Source organism: Neofelis nebulosa, chromosome 18 (assembly GCF_028018385.1).
Source record: "Neofelis nebulosa isolate mNeoNeb1 chromosome 18, mNeoNeb1.pri, whole genome shotgun sequence".
NCBI lineage: Eukaryota > Metazoa > Chordata > Mammalia > Carnivora > Felidae > Neofelis > Neofelis nebulosa.
Genome location: NC_080799.1, coordinates 6,649,669 through 6,669,870, shown reverse-complemented (window position 1 = coordinate 6,669,870; position 20,202 = coordinate 6,649,669). Strand labels below are relative to the sequence as shown.

Sequence of the window (20,202 nt, the reverse complement as noted above, 5' to 3'; positions counted from 1 at the left end):
GAGGATGGGTGATGGGTATTGAGGAGGGCACCTTTTGGGATGAGCACTGGGTGTTGTATGGAAACAAATTTGACAGTAAATTTCATATATTAAAAAATAAATAAATAAATAAATAAATAAATAAATAAATAAATAAATAAATAAAACAAACAGAAACTCACATGAAGAAGAGATATAAAGTTGCAAAAGGTCTTGAGAAAATGGGTTCCAGGCAAAGAGAACAAAAGCATAGCCCCTAAGAGGGAGCATTCCTGGCATGTTGGTCAATGTGCTCCAGGAAGAACTGTTAGTTAAGTAACAGTTAACTCAGGCTTTTATTCTGAGAAGGGAAGCCTTTGGAAAGTTCTGAACAGAGAAGTGAGATAATCTTATTTATATTTTCTAAAGATTGTCTGGTTCTTATATGGTGAAGAGACTATCAAGAAGAAAGAATAGAAGCATGCAAATTAATCAGAAGGCTGTTAAAGTAGTCCAAGAGAGATGGTGGCTCAGACCTGAACATGCTGGAGGTAATATTAAGTTGCCAGACTGTGTGTAGGTTGAACGGAGAACCAGCAGAATTTGTTGACGGTGTGGATTCGGGGTATGAGAGAGTGTTGTAGGCTTTTTGGCCTGAGCAACTGAGGGAATGCAAGGTCTATCCACTAAGATGAGGGAAAAAAAAAAAAAGAGAGAGAGAGAGAGGTTTGGATGGTGGAGAGAAAACCAAGCGGTTGGTTTTGTGATAAGTTTGAGATGCCTATTTGATCTTCAAAGTGGGTAGCAGTATCTGTGAGTTAGAACTCAAGGGAGAATTCAAAACACCCTGGAATCTCGCTTCCCTCCACCCCACCATGCCACTGAAACTGCTCTTACCAATACCACCAATGATTCTTTAAGTTGATAAAGCCAATGCACATTTCTGTCTTTTTTTTTTAGTGGTAAAATACATATAACGTAAATTTATCATCTTAAAGTGCTCAGTTCAGTGGCATACAGTACATTCACACTGTTGTGCAGCCACACCATCATCCCTCCACAGAACTCCTCACTTTGCAAAACTGAAACTCTCCACCCATTAAACACCAACTCCCCATTCCTTCTGCTCCCAGACCCTGGCAACCACTCCTCTACTTTCTGTCTTTCTGAATTTGACTACTCTAGGTACTTCATATAAATGGAATCATACAGGGGCGCCTGGGTGGCGCAGTCGGTTAAGCTTCCGACTTCAGCCAGGTCACGATCTCGCGGTCCGTGAGTTCGAGCCCCGCGTCAGGCTCTGGGCTGATGGCTCGGAGCCTGGAGCCTGTTTCCGATTCTGTGTCTCCCTCTCTCTTTGACCCTCCCCCGTTCATGCTCTGTCTCTCTCTGTCCCAAAAATAAAAAAATAAAAAAATAAAAAAAAAAAGTTGAAAAAAAAAAAAAATAAATGGAATCATACAGCACTTGTCCTTTTATTTCACTTAGCACAATGCCTTCAAGGTTCATCCATGCTGTAGCATGTCAGAATGTCCTCCCTTTTTAACGCTGAATAATCCATTCTATGGAAAGACCACATTTTGCTTATCCATTCATCCATTGATGGACACTTGGGTTGCCTCCACCTTTTGACTATGGTGAATAACACTGCTATGAACATGGCAGTCCCTGTTTTTAATTCTTTGGAGTCTACACCCAGAAGTGGAATTGCTACATCATATGGTAACTCGAGTTTTAATTTTTTGAGGAGACGCCATACTGTCTTACGAAGCACTTTTGCTTTTTATATTCCCACCAACAGTGTACAAGTGTTCTATTTTCTCCACACTCAAACTAAGAGATAAAAACAAACAAACAAACCTTGAAATCTCTATTAAACGTCTTCGGTGAAAAGTTGCATGTCTTTCTATCTGTCTGTAGCCCGAGGCTATTCTAAAAAAATTTTTTAATGTTTATTTATGTTTTAGAGACAGAGAGAGACAGAGCACAAGCTGAGCCAGGGAGGGGCAGAGAGAGAGGGAGTCACAGAATCAGAAGCAGGCTCCAGGCTCTGAGCTGTCAGCACAGAGCCTGACACAGGGCTCATATCCACAAATGGTGAGATCATGACCTGAGCCAAAGTCAGACACTTAACCACATGAGCCACCCAGGTGCCCCTAGCTTGAGGTTAGTCTACTACTTTTTTTTCGTTTTTGCTACTACACTTACTAACTTAGGAAAGGAAAATGAAATGCAGTAATATAATACATATTGAATAAAGATCCAATATTGAGATGTCAGTGTGTTCTGTATGAATGGAGCTATTCTGACCATGATATGGTCTATAGAAATTACAGTATAGGAATGGATCTCCCCTTAGATGACACCTAGAGTCAGCTCCATGTAAACAAAGTAGGTTTGGAACAGTTTGGATGGAAGGGTGGTAAGGAAATAGATATTAAAACTGAAAAGAGTGCTCACTTTGACAGCACTTATACTAAAATTGGGACCATACAGAGAAGATTAGCATGGCCTCTGCACAAGGATAACATGCAAATTTGTGAAACATTTTGTATTTTTGTATGGAATAGTTGAATCACTAAATTGTACACCTGAAACTACACTGGAAAGTAAATTAAAAAAAAATAATAATAAAATAAAATACTGAGAAAAGATCCAGTGGAATGAGAAAGATAAGGAGAATTATTTTTGCTACCTCTACATAATAAAGGACATGTGTCCTTTGTGAAGGCTTCTTCCAACAAAGTGACAGCCGAATCTACAAATGGCCCTGCACTTAGTCTTCCCCTCCCTTATCTTCCTCCCCCTTATCTTCTTTTTCCTTCAACAAATCAAGACATCACTTTACTTTAGTCAGGCACAAAAGGATTACATCTTAAGATATTTTACTAAGAAGTCAAGGTAAAATAAGAGGAAACAACACATCATTCAAAAAAACAAAACAAAAGGGAAGGCTTTTTTTTTTTTTCTTGAACAGAGATCTGATCTAGAATCCAGTCTACTATTGAACTCGACTTCTGGATGAGGACTGATTCTCAGTCACAGAAGCTGTGCTCTTTCTCAAACTCTCCTGTATCATTTCAGTGGTCTCGCCATCAATACCCTCAATGCACTCTGAATCCTCCTCTATAGTTATACAGAACAAAGAGTTTACTTAAAAGAATACTGTTAAAGATCTTTTACCAACACAGATCTCAGAACAACTTACAGATTTGGTTCTGTTAGTTCACAAAGTACTTTGCTAGTGGGAGATCAGGATGTAACTGTCCTGTATTGTTGAAGAAATTTGTGTGTTATGGCTACAACCTGAGAGGAGTACAGTAACATTTTGCTATGGAAGGTCATGCGTTGCTGTTCCTTCCTAGAGCCATCTCATACTTGCTCTGGGCTGGTGGGAGTAAACTTCAGGATCTGTTCCAATGTTTGAATGAGCGCTCTGGTGAAGCTACACTGTTCTACTCAATGGAGCTACCATTCTTAAAATTTATGTGCATTATTATCATCTGAGGAGTTGGGTAAAATGAAGATTCTTAGGTCCCTTTGGACCACTACTCCATCCACAAATACAGTTTTTAAAAGTTTCCCAAGGGGCACCTGGGTGGTTCAGTCAGTTAAATGTCCGACTTCAGCTCATGATCTTGCAGTCTGTGAGTTCGAGCCCCATGTCAGGCTCTGTGCTGACAGCTCAGGGCCTGGAGCCTGCTTCTGATTCTATGTCTCCCTCTCATTCTGCCCCTTCCCCACTCATGCTCTGTATCTCTCTCTCTCAAAAATGAATAAATGTTAAAAAAAAAAAAAAAAGTTCCCCAGGTGATTTTGATGTCAAGTGGTCTTCAGATAATAATTTGAGAATCTCTGTTGAAAAGCACTGTTAAAAGATAACCTGAAGCGTTTTTAAATTGTTAAGTTTGAGCAAAAACTGAGTCCCATCAGGCAGTATCAAACCAGAAGTGGTTAGCAGCACTCTATCCACAGGAGGTAGTAGCAAGACATGTAAAAAGATAGGAAGCAAAGCAAGGAAACCATTTGATTGGCTAGAGCTTACATTTGTCTTGTATGAGAAAGCCCAGTTGGCTGTTTGTGACTGTTTGTCCTTATGTTTTGATTTCTTAACCTTGAGGCATTTACAGACTTAGGTTTTGGGTTGCTTATGTAGGCTGCCAAGGCATTAGAACTACCTCAGTCAAATTAATGGCCTCCTTTTTTAATTAACAGCATAAAGAACGAAACCTCTATCTGGACCATCCTAAGGACAGTTTTCACCTTGAGCACAAAGTATGACAAAGACTTGCTAACTCCACCACTAGCAAGGATGTGAATACACCCGAGCAAGCTGACATAGCTGGATTTACTGAGTGTTGACTACCACCCAGAGGCAGCAGTATCCTCTGCAGCAGCGTGGAAACCAAGGGAAAGTTCTTAGACAGTGGAGCTGGATCACTAACTTCTAGATCTGCTACACTGGATCTTTTGAGTCAGATGCCATTATTCTATGAGAAAATGATCTTCTAAAGTCCAACCCCACACAATCCAGTTACATGTCCCACTACTCCCCTTCCCTGAGTTTCCTGAAGTATAAAGTACTTCAATGTAGAGGTATGATCAGAGCCAGGTAGGATTTACCAGAGAGGCATCAGGGTCACATTTGGAGTAGGGGGTGACAGAGCAGTCAGGGACCAGTGAGGACACTGGAACGTTATGGGTCTCTAGGCATAACAGCTCTTGCTGATCTAACGTGCGTAAAGATACTAGATGTGGGCTGGAGCTGAGGTCCTGCAAAGTTTGCTAGGGCTTGGCATTGGGGGAGCTTCCAGATGTATACCCAGGGTCACTGGATGGTAGGTAAACTCTATCACATACTAGGGGTGTCTGATAGGCACCCAGAAAGCCTAATTTCTGGCATACCCACTGACTCTAAAAAACAAAACAAAACACACCAAAAAACTGGGCTTTCAACCCTGACCTGCCTTCTAAAGACCAGTCCCCAACATCTAACAACCCTTCTGTTATTTCATATTCAACAATTCTACAATGAGGCTTACTCTTCCCTTTTAACTCATTGCTGTTCAAACCAGTTAACCCTCCAGATTTCATTTATTTGACCATCAGTTTTGTACTGTTGTAGAGGTCTGTCATAAGCACCAAGTAAATTACAAATTATGAAATAATTCCAAAACACTGTGAGATTGAATGCCCACAGGGATACCTGTACATATGTATCAACCAGACCGTGCATTAATGACCAAAGATGCTCCCTGAAGCAATGGGCTAAAGCCAGCAGGTTTGGGGATGATCCCTAATTTGCAGCAGGAGGTATAATGTGGCTGAAAGCACCTGTAGAGGTCACAAGGCCTGAAGCAAATGACCAGTCTAAAGGCTGAATGGAAAGTATTTTGTGAGTACACCTACACAAAATCAAGAATATGGATGAAGACACCGAAAAGAAAGCTGCCACACCAGCTTCATTCACTGCATGAAGGAGGCTTGGCCCACCATGCACAGTGAAAAAAATGTGGGAATGAATCTGCAGCTCTTGAGCAAGATGAGGTATGATTAAATTGGTGTATCTTGTGAGCTATATGCTGTGCCACCCTCTTGCTCCCACTTTAGGGCCATTATCATCGGACAAGTACGTGGGACCCTTTTCCTCCCACGGTCAGAAGAAGTAAATGATGTTAGTTCTTCTTTTTTTTAACACTTGAAATTTTTATAATAAAATAATTTCAAGAATTTTCAATAATTACATAAAAATTACAATGACAATAGTACAACGTATCCATATATCCCTTTACCTGGATTAACTTATCCTTAACATTTTTACCTTGTTTCTTTTCTTCCCTCTTCTTCCTCCTTCCTCCCCCTCCTCACATATACACAATGGTCCTTTATCCTTAAATTTTTCAGTGTGTATTTCCTAAGAACAGGGATATTCTCTTACATAACCACAACACAATTATCAACATTAGTACATTTAACATTGATATGATTCTACCTAAGCCAGACTCATATTCCAATTGTGAAAACTGACCCAATGTTTTTTACTTTTTTAAAGTGTATTTATTCATTTTGAGAGAGACAGAGACAGTGGGAGTGGAGGAGGGGCAGAGAGAGAGAGAAAGAGAGGCTCCATGCTGCCAGCGCAGAGCCCAATGTGGAGCTTGAACTCACAAACTATGAGATCATAACCTGAGCCGACACCAAGAATCAGATGCTTAACCGACTGAGCGACCTAGGTGCCCCATGATAATGTTTTTAAAATTTGCACAATACTACACTGTGTGGATGTGTCATAATTTTTTCAATCACCTATCTTGGATATTTATGCAGCTTCCAGTATTTTTTGCAGTAAGAATGCTGTAATGAATAATGTTGTGCATGTGTATTTTCATATTGTTAGAGGGATATCTTTACAGTAAATTCATCCATAATTTTGTTAGCTATTACTAAATTCTCCTCCACATGAGGCTGCACTATTGTGCATTCTGCTAGCAATGGGTAAGAATTCCTGTTTGTTTCCCCACAAACTCATCAATAGTGTGTATTGTCAAGCTTTGGAATTTTGGCCAATGTGATGGAAAAGAAATCTCTCAGTGCAGTTTTAATTGGAGTTTATTTTGAGCGAAGGTGAACATCTTTTTATATCATTAATAACCATTTCGGTATCTTTTTTTGTGATCTCTAGTTTATCAATTTTTCAGTGGGGTTGTTTTGTTTGGGGGTTAACTCATTTTTTTTTACAAAGTTCTTCATATACTAGAAATACTGGAACTTTGTGTTATGTTGCAACTATTTTCTCCCAACTTGTCATTTGTCTTTGCTTATGGTTTTTGCCATTCAGAAATTCTCAAAATTTTTATGTAGGAATGCACCAATCTTTTCTTCAACGTTTTTTGTTTTTTTTTTTTTTTTTAATTTATTTTTGGGACAGAGAGAGACAGAGCATGAACGGGGGAGGGGCAGAGAAAGAGGGAGACACAGAATCGGAAACAGGCTCCAGGCTCCGAGCCATCAGCCCAGAGCCCGACGCGGGGCTCGAACTCACAGACCGCAAGATCGTGACCTGGCTGAAGTCGGACGCTTAACCGACTGCGCCACCCAGGCGCCCCATCACCAATCTTTTCTTGTAGTGCATCTGGATTTTAAGCCATAGTTTTAAAGTCTTTTCCCTGAACCCATGTTTTAGAGGAATTCATCCACAGTGTCTTCTGGTACTTGGGTAGTTTCATTTTTTAGTTACATCCCTGATACATCTGGAGTTCACTCTTGGATATGATGTGAGAAGTGGGTCTATTTCTATCTTTCTCCAAATAGCTATCCAATTATACCAATGTGACTTTTAAAAAAATTAACCTCTTCAGTACAGAGCCAGGGCTATTTCTCAACCTTTCCTGCTATTCCATTGGTCTATTTACGAATGAGTTCCACACTGTTTTAACTGCTGGGATTTTTTCCATCTCTTACTTTCCAGTCCTTCCATTAGCACCTCAGTTCAGGCAGCAGGAACCCTTAAAGACTGGAGAAACCTAGTAAGAAGACTGGCTCTTGATGAGAAACCACTTATTGTTCATTCTACTTTTCCTGTTCATACAACAGGCTGAGCTTTTGCAAGAGTCAATGAAATCTCTAGGTGATGTAGATCAGATTGTCCTCAACTGTTTCACAGACACAGAGATAATATAATACTCAAATAGCTCCCAGAGGTGGGAGTCACAAGGTATAGACTTGTGCCACCTCTTTGTTTCCAATCTATCTAAAGGTTAATCTACTACCTTTTCCAGAGATTATGGTTTTTACTAAGGAAGGGAAAACATATGAGGTGAGCTCTTGGGAGTACGGCCATTTCCTGGTCTCTGGCCACTCAAATGACAGAGCTATGGCTACAGCATGTGGCAGCAATGGCAGCCATTCTACTGGAGCCCATTCACCTTTCCAGGAAACTGGAATTGCTCCTCCCAAGTCCCTCTGTTTATCAAGGGACAACACCTGCCTTACCCAACCCTCTCCATCCTCACTCTTAGCAGTTCAGATTCCCAGCAACAAACACAAGGGAGAACGTTGCCCGCCCTCCGTCGTGAACAAATTTTTACTGAAATTTTTTATTGAAATGTGTCAATACTGGGGATAGGTTGGACATGATAAATCTTTAGAAATGTGTCCTTCAGAAACTGAGATAAAAGGGAAAAAATAAGATAGGAATACAAAATTGTAGGAAGCCCCAGTGAATTTCTTTGGCTTATGGCATTTCTAAGTGAATTCGATGTGACTGCAGTTGGTAGCACAACAGCTAGAGATGTCAGCCATATCAGAAGGGCCACTAGGGGCAATGCGATGTCATGTTTCTTCCTCAGGCACTCTTATGACCATTCTAGCTACTAAAAAAGGCAGAAATCCAGAACTTTCATTGAAATATTTACTGTCTACTGTGTGCCTTGAGGACCTTATTATGAAGGAAAAAAGGCTGGCATTGGCTGCATTGAGTTTAAGTGGCCCCCACTACACACATGCATTTACTGGGAAAGGCGAATCTAGGCCCCAAGCAAAAGTTCTCTGTGATATTGAGGCTCTGTGGCAGGTGCTTGCCTGAAAAGAACCCAAAGCAATAAGCCAGGTTGCCTGCATAGAAACCACCTAGGTTTTAGAGTTTCCACGCCTCTATCCTGAGATTCTATCTCAATAGCTCTTGGCTCTACATGGCAATACATTTAATCCCAGTGATCTCTAGTAAAACTTTGTTCTCTAGAAAGTTAGGCTGGGGTATTAAGCTTAGCAGGAAATAGCTCTAGTCCTTGAAATGCCAGTCCTTTCTTTCACTAAACCAACTACTTAACAAGATAGAGAACAAACTGAGGGTTAATGCGGGGGGAGATGGGCTAGATGAATGATGGGTACTTAAGAAGAGCAGTTGTAATGAGCACTGCATGCTCTAAGTGATGAATCAATAAATTCTACTCCTGAAATCAATATTGCATTCTATGTTGGCTAACTAAAATTTAAATTAGAAAAAAACAAAACATCTCATTCGCAACAGCAATTATCCTGAATGTTACAAGCAGTGATTCTCAGCAAGGGTCAATTTTGCCACCCAGGGGACATTTGGAAATGTCTGGAAACCTCCTTAGTTGTTATGACTGGGGAGTGTTACTAGCATGTAGTAGGTTGATGCACAAAACAGCCAGGACAGCCTCCAAAACAAAGAACTACCTGGCACAAAATATTAGTAGTGCAGAGGCTGAGAAACTGGCTAAATTGTAAAAGAACAAGTAGCAGGTCTCCTGGATGGCTCAGTCAGTTAAGCATCCAACTCTTGATTTTAGTTCAGGTCATGATCTTGAATTTCATATCAGCCCTGTAATGCCAGTGTGGAGCCTGGTTGGGATTCTCTCACTCCCCCTCTCTGCCACTCCCCCACTCACATGCTCGTTCATGTACACTCTCTCTCTCAAAACAAATAAACTTTAAAAAAAATTAAAAATAGAATACAAATAAAAAAATAAAAGGGCAAGTAGACTCTAGAGAAACATGTTCCTGATAGTTACTTTCCTCACCTCAGAAGTAGATAAAGTCAGCCTGTGTTGCATGATGAACTTGAAACCAACTTACTTTTTAAGAAACAAGTGCTCTTCAAATTGCCCCTAGGCTGGAATAAAAGAGGACCTGAAAGTACTGAAATATAGTTAATCAGGCTGCTGATAACATTCATGGCATACATTTTGAAAAGTAAATGTTTAATGCAATAGCTCCCCAGGACAGACCTTGGGCAGAAAGTCACCACCCAAGGTATAAAAAGGGGTTTCTCTTACAAAGGTCATACCCCTTGGAGTGGCACTCTTCATTATCACAGCAGCATGGGACACACTACCTGCCAGCCCTGAAAGTGCCCAACATTATAGTTGGGTGAAGAAACCACAGACACCCAATCACACACAATGAGGGCTGTATATAAGGTGACCAAATATCCCGCTCTGTCCTGGAGTCCCACTTTGCAATATTGTCCTGGCATAATTAATAGCACTTCTCTTCACTCTCAAAGGGAGCAGGAAATGTACAAGAGGAGTTTGCAACATCCTGTCCTATCAGAAAATAAAGAAGCTATCAAAGATGATTAGAGTTATGTCAAAAGGAATCAGGAGGCAAGTTGAAAAGGCTCCCAATGACCAAAAGTGAAATGATCTGAGCATCAAGAAGTACAGTGGACTGGCTGTAAATCCAAAATCCATGAATGTATTCTGATTGAAAAAATACCTATCACAATTACAGAAAACAAAGCAACCAGATCATTATTGTGAAAACAGGCAAAAGGACGAATCAAGCATTTCCTTTCCTGTATGAACTCTATCTAAGAAACCTAATGGTTAATGAGGAAAAATTTCTGACAGAAGCATTCCAGCTAATAAATGAATCATTTATAGAATTTATGAAATAAATACATCTAGGATCCTAACATCAGAGAGAAACAACCAGACATGCCATCATCTATAATGTGTTCTTGGCAAAATACAAGAAATGAATTTGGTTACTCCTTTAAGTTTTTGGTTAATATAGAGGGCAAAAAAACATATTAAATAACGCCATGGGTATGCAAACAGCAAAATTCAAAGACAAGAAATTCTACAGGATAAATAAATGCAGTTGCTTCCATGAATTTCAAGAGAAAAAAGAATAGGAATTATACATTGTAAGACTTAGAAGACAAAGCAACCAATTACAATTTATGCATCTTATTTAGATCCTAATTCAAATAAACTTTTTAAAAGTATGTGCTTTTTAAGAAAACAATTGCAAATTATGAAATTATTTTTATTGGTATGATAATAGTATTGTGGGTTTTCTTTTGCAAAGAGTTTATTTTGAGAGAGCAAGTGCGAGCAGGGAAAGAGCAGAGAGAGACAGAGAAAGAGGAAAAGAGAGAGTCCCAAGCAGGCCCTACGCTGTCAACACAGAGCTCAACACGGGGCTTGATCTCACGAATTGTGGGGTCATGACCTGAGCCAAAATCAAGAGTTGGACACTTAACTGACTGAGCCACCCAGGCGTCCCTCAAGGAGTTCTTACCTTTCAGAGGTACACACTGAAATATTTATAGACAGTATTTGGGAGCTGTTTTGAAATACTTCAGTAGGGTAGGAAGACAGGGAAAGGGTATAGAAATAAAACAAGATCGGCTAGGAGTTTACAATGGGTAAAGCCAAATAATGAATACATAGGGATTCATTATATATGTCTGAAATTTTCTATTATAAAAAAAAATCTCTAAATAGAAAAATACAGAAAAATATTTAACATTTGAATACATAACAAAAATACATGCTACTAAAATTCCATGGAAAAAATTTTTTGAGGCTGTTTGAGGCATCATCCATAAACTTTGGTCTCAAAGCAGATACAGGCGCCCAAGAAAAAAAGCAAGGCCTGGCTCCTACCTGAGTTTCTCTGAAGAGATTCCAACTGGCTGAAAACCCACAGTCCTATTTGGCTAAGCATATTATCAAAAAGAATCTAACCATTTAATTCAGGTAAACAGAAAGACCACTGATGAGCAACTCCCAGCCTGTAGTGGCCCAACACTCCTCACCTAGCTTTGGAATATGGACCTCCTAGAGAAGGCCAAGCTCAAGCCAGGTCAGCCCCCAGGTCCTACAGACCAGAAGCCAGAGACTCATGAAAAGCCTTTCCCTGGGTTTGGCTGCTAGCTGGCTACAAGCTTTGCCAAGCTTGTCTGGGAAGTGGGGAAAAAAGAGCTGATTCTGCATCTGGATCACAACACTGCTAAGGAGAAACAGCCTAGTGTCTCAGATAGTGGATGACATCTCAGATTCATTTATGGCCTGGCTACTAGAGGCTCATGGAGACAGTGGAGAGGCCAGGAAATCATCTGCTAAATCAAAATTAAACATCATGGCTATCTACCATAGTTATCTAAGAAATATGTGATAAAATAATGTGTTTCAAAGTAGACTGAGTAATACAACTGTGTTGAAGTCATCATTTATCTGATTTACAATAAAAAATGGGGAGGGGGCGCCTGGGTGGCGCAGTCGGTTAAGCGTCCGACTTCAGCCAGGTCACGATCTCGCGGTCCGTGAGTTCGAGCCCCGCGTCAGGCTCTGGGCTGATGGCTCGGAGCCTGGAGCCTGCTTCCGATTCTGTGTCTCCCTCTCTCTCTGCCCCTCCCCCATTCATGCTCTGTCTCTCTCTGTCCCAAAAATAAATAAAAAACGTTGAAAAAAAAATTTTTTTTTTAAAAAATAAAAAATGGGGAGAAAAAAACCTTAGAGTAAAAGAATCTAATATTAAAAGGCACCACAAAACAAATCACATCTTATATAGTACCATGTCAACAAAAGACAAACTCACCCAGCCTCCAGCATTTGAAAGCATAGCACTACAACAACACTGCATTGTAGTCCATGCTCATTACACAGATATTTTAAACAGAATTTTAAACAGAAAGGAAACCTTTTAGTGATGGCAAAATAAGAAAGTGTAAACAGTACAAATACTGTATCTTCTCATTAAGTATTTTTAAATGCCTACAAACATCTCTATTTTGCTTGAATCGGCACTTATGTAAAACACATTGCTACTACCTCATCAGTCCTAGTTGGCAACTGAGAGCCTCTCAGATGACAAGGATCTAGATGTATTGACAGAGATTATCCGGTAGCAAGAGGTAGGTGGCGAATGCATTTCAAGGCAAGACACTGACAAGAACCAAGGACAAAGGCTCAGATCCCGGGTCCAGAGAGTTTATGGGAGTACCCATGGGTTCCACCTTAGGAGGTTCTGAAGATCAAATATATTCACTAAAACGTAGGCTCCACGAGGTCAGGGACTTTTCCCATTTTATTTACTGATATATGGCAAGCACCTAAGAGTTCCTGGCACACTGTTGGGCCTCAATAAATACATGTGGAATGATAAAGTGAAAATAGAAAAAAAAAGCATCTTATATGCTGTAAAATACCATCAAATACAGTGCATTAATAATAGTTCATCTTTCAGATTTATTTAATTAGATCTTTATATAGAACTGAACACTTTTTAAAATACTTTCATGTTTATTCGGTAATCAATAGCAAAATATTAATTTCCTACTAGATGGGTGGATAGTTGTTACAGTACAAGGAATAATGGGGAAACTATACAAATGAGGGTATGCTGTTACAGAGACAAAGGGGGTAAAAATAAAGTAAAATAAACAAGGCTGCCTGAGAGATCCTAACTAGGGAGGGGAAGATCCAGCACCTGAGTGGCAGGGCAGAACGAGTGAGCACCAGAAGAAGACTACCCTCTCAAACAGCACGTACCACAAACATAACTTAGAATGTCTGGAGCTATTAATGGTTCTGTGTGTTTCCACTGCTAAATCACCAGTTCCAGGAGGCTCACATCTCATGTGCCTCATTCACCACTGTGCTCCCAGCACCAGACACAGTAGCTGTTCAATAAATACTTGTTAAATGGAAAAGAAGAGAGGCAGAGTCTGAACTAATGATTTTGCAGGTCGATACAGCCCTCATCACAATGAGGTGTAACTTGCCAACATGGGACAAAACTTTGTCAGACTTGCTCGAGAGGCGTACATGACATCCCAATGAAGGAGAAAAACTTCAACCTGAACTGAAGTTCAGGATATAATTTCCCAAAAGACAGTAAAAAACAGTTTGCACCACTTGAATAAGAGACGTGAGGAGCTGTGCTCTCTGGAAACTCAAAATAAATCAGGCATTGCCTTGCTTCTGTTTGACAACAAATGTAAAGAAAATGGGTCAAAGTGCCTTTCTGCACCCTATCACTCTACCACTCCCTCCTCAAAGCCCTTCAGTGAGGAAAGACGAATGCATCCTCCAATGGGATCTCCCTCCACTTGGCGATCCTGAAAGGTCCTACACCTTCCAGCACCTTCCTTTCGTAAAAAAGGTGCATCCTTACTGTGCCAGGGTCTCCTGGCGATGCTGAGTTTTCTGATGACGATTGAGGATGGACCTCTGGTTGAAGCTCCTCCCGCAGGCTGGACAGTGGTAGGGCTTCTCCCCAGTGTGGATCCTCTGGTGTCTGACCAATCGCTCCCCTTTACTGAACCGCTTCCCACACACCTGGCACCCATACGGCTTCTCCCCGGTGTGGGCTCGCCGGTGCACAGCCAGGTTTGCGTTCCTGCTGAAGCTCTTGCCGCACTCACAAGTGTAGGGCTTCTCCCCTGTGTGAGTTCTCCGATGCACCTGCAGATGCTGCCTCCGGCTAAAGCTTTTCCAGCAGTCACCACACTTGTAAGGCTTCTCCCCTGTGTGACTCCTCTGGTGGACCTCGAGGTGGTGCCTCTGACTGAACGTTTTCCAGCACTCACTGCACACATAGGGTCTCTTTCCCAGGTGGGTTCTCTGGTGCTTCATGAGGTACTCTCTCAAGGTGAACCCCTTCCCACACTCGACACACCCATAGGATTTCTCTTCTTCATGGGTTCGCTGGTGTCTGACAAGATTTGAGCTCCGACTGAAGCCTTTTCCACACTCGGGGCACTGAAAAGGCTTCCAAAAGGAGCTGTGGGTCTTGAGGTCATCGGGCAGGGGTATGACACCATGCTGAGGAGGAGGCGGCCCTGGCATGTTTCCCACAGAGCTACTGGGCTCCTGCTCACAGGTTCTTCCAAGCTCAGGGCTCTGGAGCGTGGCTTCCCCAAACCTCTCTGCCGTCACCCGAGCAAGCGACCCCTTGAGGTCTGCCTGCTGGGTTTTAGACTCCTTTTCCTTGCTCCCAATGCCTACAGGACAAAGGAGATACAAGCTAATTCTGTAGCAGTTATGAAAGTAAAGTTCTATGTTAGAACTTGGCTTCTAAAGATGTCCCATTAACAGTTCTTTCTTTTTCCCTTTGACCAATAACCTCAATACAGTTTTCTTTCATGGACTCTAAAACCAGACTTCACTTTACCTTTTCCCACTTTGTTACTGACTGAATGTTTGTGTCTTCCCCAAATTCATAGGTTGAAAACCTAAGCTCCAACGTGATGATATCAGGAGACGGGCTGTTCAGGAAGTTATAAGGTACAGTCATTAGGGTGGAGCCCCCATGATGGGATCAGTGTCCTTATAAAAAGAGGAAGGGAAACCAGAGCTCTTAGCACAGAAATCATGTGAGCATGATCCCTCATGATGGGAGAGGCAAAGACACAGGATAGATCCCTCAATCCCACAATCTCACTCTGTCTGCCATGTGAAGACAGTGAGGTGGCAGCCAGGTGCAAGCCAGGAGGAGGGCGCTCTCCAGACACTGAATCTACAGGAACCTTGATCTTGAACTTCTCAGCCTCCAGAACTCGGAGAAATAAATGTTTGTTGTTTTAAGCCACTGGCCTATAATATTCTATTGTAGCAACCTGAGCTAAAACTCTCCATATCTTTTTACAGAATAGTCTGCCAAATCTTAATGTGCTCTCAGTTAATTTTCTAACTCAGACTTGTATTTCCTTCTAAATCTAACTCAATGATTTCCTTGAAGAAACATTCCCTGCTTACTCTCTTAGCTATGTCTCTTCACATTTATACTGAATTAGCACTTTGTTTATTGTGCACTTATTTATACACGACCTTGTTGAAAATGACATTTTACATTCCTCAAGGTGTTCTCCCTGCCCTAGAGATTATAAACTTATTCCAGCTTATTCCAGGTGGGCTACTTGGGAGTTCTCCATAGCCTCCATACACTTGCTCAGCACATGGTCCCTGCCCCCGTTCCTCCCTCCACCTAACCAGATTTTATTAATCTGGGTCTCCTGGGAGACTGTCACAGGCTTACTAACTACTGGACGAATGAATGAATCCGGTCTGTCACTGACTTCTACCAGACTGAAATGCACGTGAATGCTGCTGAAATGCCTCAACCCTCCTAGTTCTTTCTCTGATCCCTGTTTCACTCTCTCTAAATTAACAGAACAATTGTTTACAGAACAGGCTGAAGGGAAGGTGAACAAAAGGGAAGGCCCTAGGAAGCAAAAGAGCCAAGACAGAAAAAAAGAGAGGAGGGGTACCTGGCTCAGTCAATATAGCATGTGACTCTTGATCTCAGGGCTGTGAGCTCAAGCCCCACATTGGGTATAGAAATTACTTAAAAATAAAATCTTAAAAAAAAAAAAAAAAAAAAGGAGAGAGAAAGAGACAAAAATGACAAGCAGCACTTAGGCACAGAAAGGGTCCTTTCAGGTAAGGCCGTTAAAACACAAAAAGAAAAACATCACATGCCTAATCTAAACAAATATGAAGGACACACCTGTCACTCTGACAGATTCTTCTACAAACTTTCCATGAAAGTAAAGATGCACAAAACATAACTGTAGAATTCAAAGAATTTTCATAATGAACACAACTATATAAAAAGCATCCAGTTCAAGAAACTACCAGTATCCAGAAAGCCCTCTCCCAGCCCCTCCAGTGACTATATTCTGCCGCCCCCTGGCTAACATGCTATTCAAACTTTTATCAGCATAAAGTACTTTTACCTGGTCTTGAGCTTTGTGTAGTGGATTCAAATACTGTTTCTGGATGCTTCCGCTCATTATTATCCTTGTAAGATTCACCCATATTATGGAATGTAGCTATAATTACACTATGTTCTTTTTCATTGGTATGACACTGTCAGAATATATTGTAATCTATTTATGAACTTGACTGATATTCATTTGGGTAATTTCCAGTTTTCAGGTGTTACGAATAGTAAAACTGACACTAAATGCAATGCACGAGTCTTAGCTGGACCCTGGGGAGATGTGAGTATGTGCTAGGTATTATGTATCATAGAATTCTAGTTTCTCAGGCCTAATCCAAAACAGCTATCAATGCAGGAGCCACAAGTACATGGGAATAAATCACAGGAAGACCTGAAGGTTGAGACAGCCAGTAGACAGTATGCGTGCGAAATGGACCTTGGCCCACCCAGACTCCGCATAAATGCTTATGGAAGTGCCTGGGTTGTTTGAAACAGTGAGAACAGCACAAGAATACAACCAGAGTCTCTAGAACAGTCAGATGGCAGGGACAGGGGGCGGGGCAGGTATAAAAATCCTCTGGAATAAGAGGGCAGAATCATTCCAACACACAGCAGCATCACCAGCAGAGGGTCCCTGGGGGCATCAAGGCACTAGAATATTGGTATCCCCACCATCTCAGCTGTGTTGCAAGAGGTCCTGAACCGCATGGTTATGTCTGAAGGTTTCCACATCCTCTACCATCTACAGAAGTCTTATATCTCAGAACGCCTGGATGGCTTAGTCGATTAAGCGTCCAACTTCTGCTCTGGTCATGATCTCACAGTTCATAGGTTCAAGCCCCATGTCGGGCTCTGTACTGACAGCTCAGAGCCTGGAGCCTGCTTCGAATTCTGTGTCTCCCTTTCTCTCTGCCCCTCCCCCCACTCCCACTCTGTCTCTGTCTCTCTCTCTCAAAAACAAATAAACATTTTTTAATAATTGTTTTTAATAAAAAAAGAAGTCTTACATCTCTTTGTAACACATGTTGGCATCCTTTGGCCACTCACATCACTGCCATGGTGTGACAACCCTGTCCTGGACCCAGGTCTCCTGAGCCCCTCCTCTAGGGCCCCTTACACTACTCCATACTGATCATTATTCCGTGCATTTGGACTCTTCATATGAACTGCTAAGATTGCAAAGGCAAGGGACTTTAACTCTTCATAGTGACTGGCAGAGTACTGGCCACAATACCAAATAAATATTTTTGGGTGAATAAATGAATGTTAACTGACTCATAAAGGAATAATATTTGTATAGCTAATAAAAGTATCTAACACTATCATATTCACCAAATGCTAAGATTTATCATCTCACTTAATCCTCACGACGCCATGAAAGCTCTGTGAATGTCCCCATTTTGCGACTGAAGAAACGGAAGCCCAGAAAGGTCACAGTAAGTGGTGGAGCCAGGACCAGTTCTCTCATGCACTAAAGGCAGTACAGTGATACTCTCATTTATCCCTCAACATATTTCAAGATGGAAAAATGCCAGATGGGGTGGAGTCAGGACAGATGAGCAGTCAGCACATACTCAAAAAGTTATGAAAAGAAAAGCAGAGGGAACAGAGGAAAGGGTTGTTCCCACTCACGTTTCTTTTCCTCTCCCTCTCCAACCTGCAGAGATACCACCACTCCGGCAGTCTCCAGCCCCTGCAGTGTCCTCCCCGGCTTCCCCGCCAGGGCCTCTCCCTGTACTTCACCAGGCTCACTCTTCCTCCTTCTCTTGCTGCTCCTCCTCCTGTGAGCACTTTCCATATGCATCATGGTCTCACCCTTCCAGCTCCAACCCCAGGTAAAACCTGGCCACCACCTGAGACAGACCCAGCCCAGGCTCTGCTTGCTCTGTGACAGGGGCCCACATCAAGCAGCTGGGCATTCTCTGTACACACGCCTGGTGCTCCAAAGGCTTCCCTACCGTTAGTCCTGCCCCAACACAAAGCTGCAAAGTTAGAGCCAGTGCCTGAGCGACACTCAATAAATCCCTGCTGAGGGAACGAGACACAAGATCGTCTTTTGCTTTCAAGCCTGCGTGGGTACTCTTCAGTCAGAGACAGAATAGGTGCTCCAGGAATCCTAATGACCAACCTGTCTCATCACAGCCAGTACAACTACCTTGTGTTTTCTTGCCCCCTCGCTGGTTCCTCTCCCAACAAGAAAGCACATGCCCGGCTCCTTAAACCCTGGGTCCACACTCTTTCCTTGGACCCATTTACTTGCCTTCTTTTGTTGGTAGCACCAGGTTCTGAAATCTGGGGCAAGGGCAAGAACTCCAACCTGTAACTTTCACAACTCCTCAGTTTCTTACCTTTGGGATGGAAACAGTCTTACCTGGAGGTGAGACCCCACAGTCCTGGGGTTCCACATATTCCCCAAAACAGTCTATCTGGGCTGGGGTCACATGTCTCCATTCCTCCTCAGGGAAGGCCAGAGTCATATCTTTAAATGGTCCCAACCCCTGAAACAACAGAAGAGTGCTATGGATAAAGAAATAATCCCAAAGTAGGAAGAGTCTAAAAGCGGAAGCAAACACAGGGATAATACTCTAGGGAAGAACAGAGCAAGAAGGCAGAAGGAACCAGACCCCTAGATGGTCTTGGGAGCACAAGTCCCTACCTCTTGATAGTTTAATGACAGGGAAATAATGGACTTGTCTGAGCTACTATATTTCCGAGTCTCTGCTGCAGACACCTAGGTTGTACCCTAACAACCACAACACCTAATTCCCGCTTTTCAATTGCCTCCACTCAATCCTCAAGCTTGATCAAGACCCAGAGTTATTTATCCCTTCATCTAAAACTGATCTTCCCTCAAAGGGAAGTAAATATTTGGGCAGGCCTTGTCTTAAGAACAATACTGTATTAAGATAAATTCAGTATTGGGCGCCTGGGTGGCTCAGTAAGTTAAGCAACTGACTTCAGTTCAGATCATGATCTCACAGTTGTGGGTTTGAGTCCCACATCAGGCTCTGAGCTGACAGTGCAAAGCCTGCTTCAGATTCTGTGTCTCCCTCTCTCTCTGTCCCTCCCCTGCTTGTGCACACGCACATTCTCTGTCTCTCTCTAAAATAAACATTTAAAAAAATAGTAATAAAATAAAATAAATTCACTATCATCCACAACACCATGAAGAACTATTATGGCAAAAGAGAGGGTCTGGAAAAATTAAAACATGCTATCATCCTTCATCTCCTCCAAAACACATGCTAGGGAAACAGGAACAGGAAATGGTACAGGCATAAAACTTGCCCAAACAGTGCTTTAGCTAGACCAGATTTGAGTCATCATTTTTTTCTGGCAAACGACCCCTTTCCTTCTACCTTCCTTCTATAAGGACTCTTCACTTTAAAACTCACTGTCTCTGGGACACCTGGGTGGCTCAGTTGGTTAAGCATCCAACTCTTGATTGCAGCTCAGGTCATGATCTCATGATTCATGTGTTCGAGCCCCACATCGAGCCCTGCGCTGGACTCCACACTGAATGCAGAACCCTGCTTAGGATTCTCAATCTCTCCCTCTCTCTCTGCCCCTTCCCTGCTCTCTCTCTCTCTCTCAAAATAAAAAACAAAACACTCACTGTCCCCTTCAAAAAGGTGCCACACTGGGAATCTCCCACCTCCCTGGTAACATTCAACACAGAGTAGACATGACAAGAGTGCCCCAACTGTGCTCATTACCCCCATTTGTGGCAGGCAAAGAAGTCAAACAAGGCCACATCTTGGT

General features: G+C 42.1%; 1 protein-coding gene and 1 non-coding gene across 6 annotated transcripts in view; one reads left to right on the top strand and one right to left on the bottom strand.

Annotated features, from left to right (window-relative positions):
• The window catches only part of ZSCAN25 (zinc finger and SCAN domain containing 25), a 93,001-nt gene that overhangs the window by 67,431 nt on the left and 5,368 nt on the right, over positions 1–20,202 (bottom strand). For 3 of the 5 annotated variants that reach the window (XM_058710478.1, XM_058710479.1, XM_058710477.1), the window contains 2 exons: positions 18,812–18,938; positions 12,939–14,719 (listed from right to left, as the gene is read on the bottom strand). In XM_058710478.1, the coding sequence (XP_058566461.1) occupies positions 13,887–14,719; positions 18,812–18,938 (960 nt within the window). In that variant the 3' untranslated portion in view covers positions 12,939–13,886. Of the gene's footprint in view, positions 1–2,940; positions 3,085–12,938; positions 14,720–18,811; positions 18,939–20,202 lie in introns of those variants that run through there. The other 2 variants (XM_058710481.1, XM_058710480.1) reach the window with 2 other exon arrangements.
• Positions 2,411–2,517, top strand: LOC131501743 (U6 spliceosomal RNA). Its single transcript, XR_009256874.1, has one exon. It is a non-coding gene; the product is annotated as a U6 spliceosomal RNA (small nuclear RNA).